The sequence below is a fragment of the Camelina sativa genome, chromosome 14 (assembly GCF_000633955.1).
Source record: "Camelina sativa cultivar DH55 chromosome 14, Cs, whole genome shotgun sequence".
NCBI classification, from domain to species: domain Eukaryota; kingdom Viridiplantae; phylum Streptophyta; class Magnoliopsida; order Brassicales; family Brassicaceae; genus Camelina; species Camelina sativa.
In genome coordinates this window covers 14,629,701-14,631,271 of record NC_025698.1, presented here as the reverse complement: position 1 = coordinate 14,631,271, position 1,571 = coordinate 14,629,701, and the positions used below count along the sequence as shown (strand labels likewise).

Sequence of the window (1,571 nt, the reverse complement as noted above, 5' to 3'; positions counted from 1 at the left end):
GAGAGATATTTTTAACGTACCCGTGCTGATCGTAACCTACACCCATCTCAACGAACAATAGCTTCATCGTGTTGTTAGGAACACCGCCTGAAACTGTCTCCTCCGCCGTCGTCGTCTCCATAGCGCCGTCTCCTCTTGCCGTGACTTTGATCGAGCGTGAGATCTGAGATAACTGGTGGATAGAGAACTGCTTACTACGGAAAGAGAGAGAAAATGACCGCGACGGAGATTGACGGAGGAGACGAAGATCGGCGCAGATAAGATGACGAATCGAATCAGAAATCAAAGAAAGAGACATTGAATTTGAAACTATGTAGTGCTTAATTGGTTTGTTTTTTCTCTATAAGTAAAATTCTGGGATACATTTGAAATAAACGATAAATAAAGGTGTCGTTTTTCAAAACTCAAATTTCAAACAGAACGACATCGTTTTAGGTGAAACTCGCTCTTTTCTTTTCTTCTTCAAGCTTAAAAAAGGGGGAGAGAGAGAGAGAGCAGCAATAAACCCAGAAGAAACCCTTGGACAACCTCCCTGCGAGAGAGAAGAACACTATCAATCAATCAACCTTGTATACACTCTTCCAGAATCGACATGTACCGTCTTCTTCTTCTTCTTCTTCATCTTCTTCTTCATCTTTGTTCCGAAGCTTTTTGTTCACAATTATATGTACATAGGCGTGAATACATGTGTGTAGGTTCTGTTTCTTTTATACAAACCAACTGCGTATATACTTTATAACTCACCTGCTTCGATTTTTCTTCTCCATCGCAGCTTCTTATCGAACTCTCTGAAAAAAAATGTCAGAAAAGTGTCCCGAAGATGCTAGCATATCGAGAAGCTTTATGAGTTTGACGAGCGCTTAAGCCAGTCTACGGACAAGTCTCAGGTTCTCCTCTATTTGGAATCAATCGTTTATGCTTGATTTAGTTGTTCATTGTGTTCCCTAATCGTCTCTGGTTTGTTTCGGATTTGTGTATAATCGGTCTGGAAATGGATACTGGTGTGATTGATTTGGTTTTGGCTCTTCTTAGGCTTGCTTGGTTTTGTTTCTTGTGTGTTGATCGTTTTCTATGATATATTGGGGCTGTTTGTTTGGTTACCGCACGTACATGCGGCTGCAGTAGACGCAAGTATTGTTGTTCGTTATGTAGTCGCAAGTACCTGCGTCAAAACGCAGCGACAAACGCAGCGTCTTGCGACGAAAATATTTAGACGTTAGTTTAATTCAGCGTCTACGACTAAAACGCAGCGTTATATATGGTATATGACAAAAATAACTTTATTATTTTTGAGAAATCACAGATAAACCTAACCCTAAAGCTTCATCTTCTTCGCGACAAAGCTCTTTGTTCTTTTCAGTCTCTCTTCACGGCGAAGCTCCTTCTCTGTCTCTCTTCACGGCGAAGCTCAGCCTTAGCTTCTTCTTTTACGGCAAAGCTCCGATCTGCTCTATCTCTCTCCAGTCTCCATATCTCTCTCCCAATCTGTGAGTTTCTTCGTCTCTCTCTAATTCCTTCTCCATCTCCATGTATATTGGTTTTTTGCTTCACTTAATTTGGGATTTGAATTG

At 40.9% G+C, this 1,571-nt stretch overlaps 2 protein-coding genes across 2 annotated transcripts in view; one reads left to right on the top strand and one right to left on the bottom strand.

Annotated features, from left to right (window-relative positions):
• The window catches only part of LOC104741493, a gene marked incomplete in the record, with an annotated part of 1,739 nt that extends 1,398 nt beyond the window's left edge, over window positions 1–341 (bottom strand). The window contains 1 exon segment of the mRNA XM_010462371.2: window positions 21–341. Within this exon segment, the coding sequence (XP_010460673.1) occupies window positions 21–298 (278 nt within the window).
• The window catches only part of LOC104743597 (apoptosis inhibitor 5-like protein API5), a 9,718-nt gene continuing 8,832 nt past the window's right edge, over window positions 686–1,571 (top strand). Inside the window, exons 1-2 of the mRNA XM_019235518.1 lie at window positions 686–691; window positions 828–887. Coding sequence (XP_019091063.1) covers window positions 686–691; window positions 828–887 — 66 coding nt within the window. The remainder of the gene's footprint in view (window positions 692–827; window positions 888–1,571) is intronic.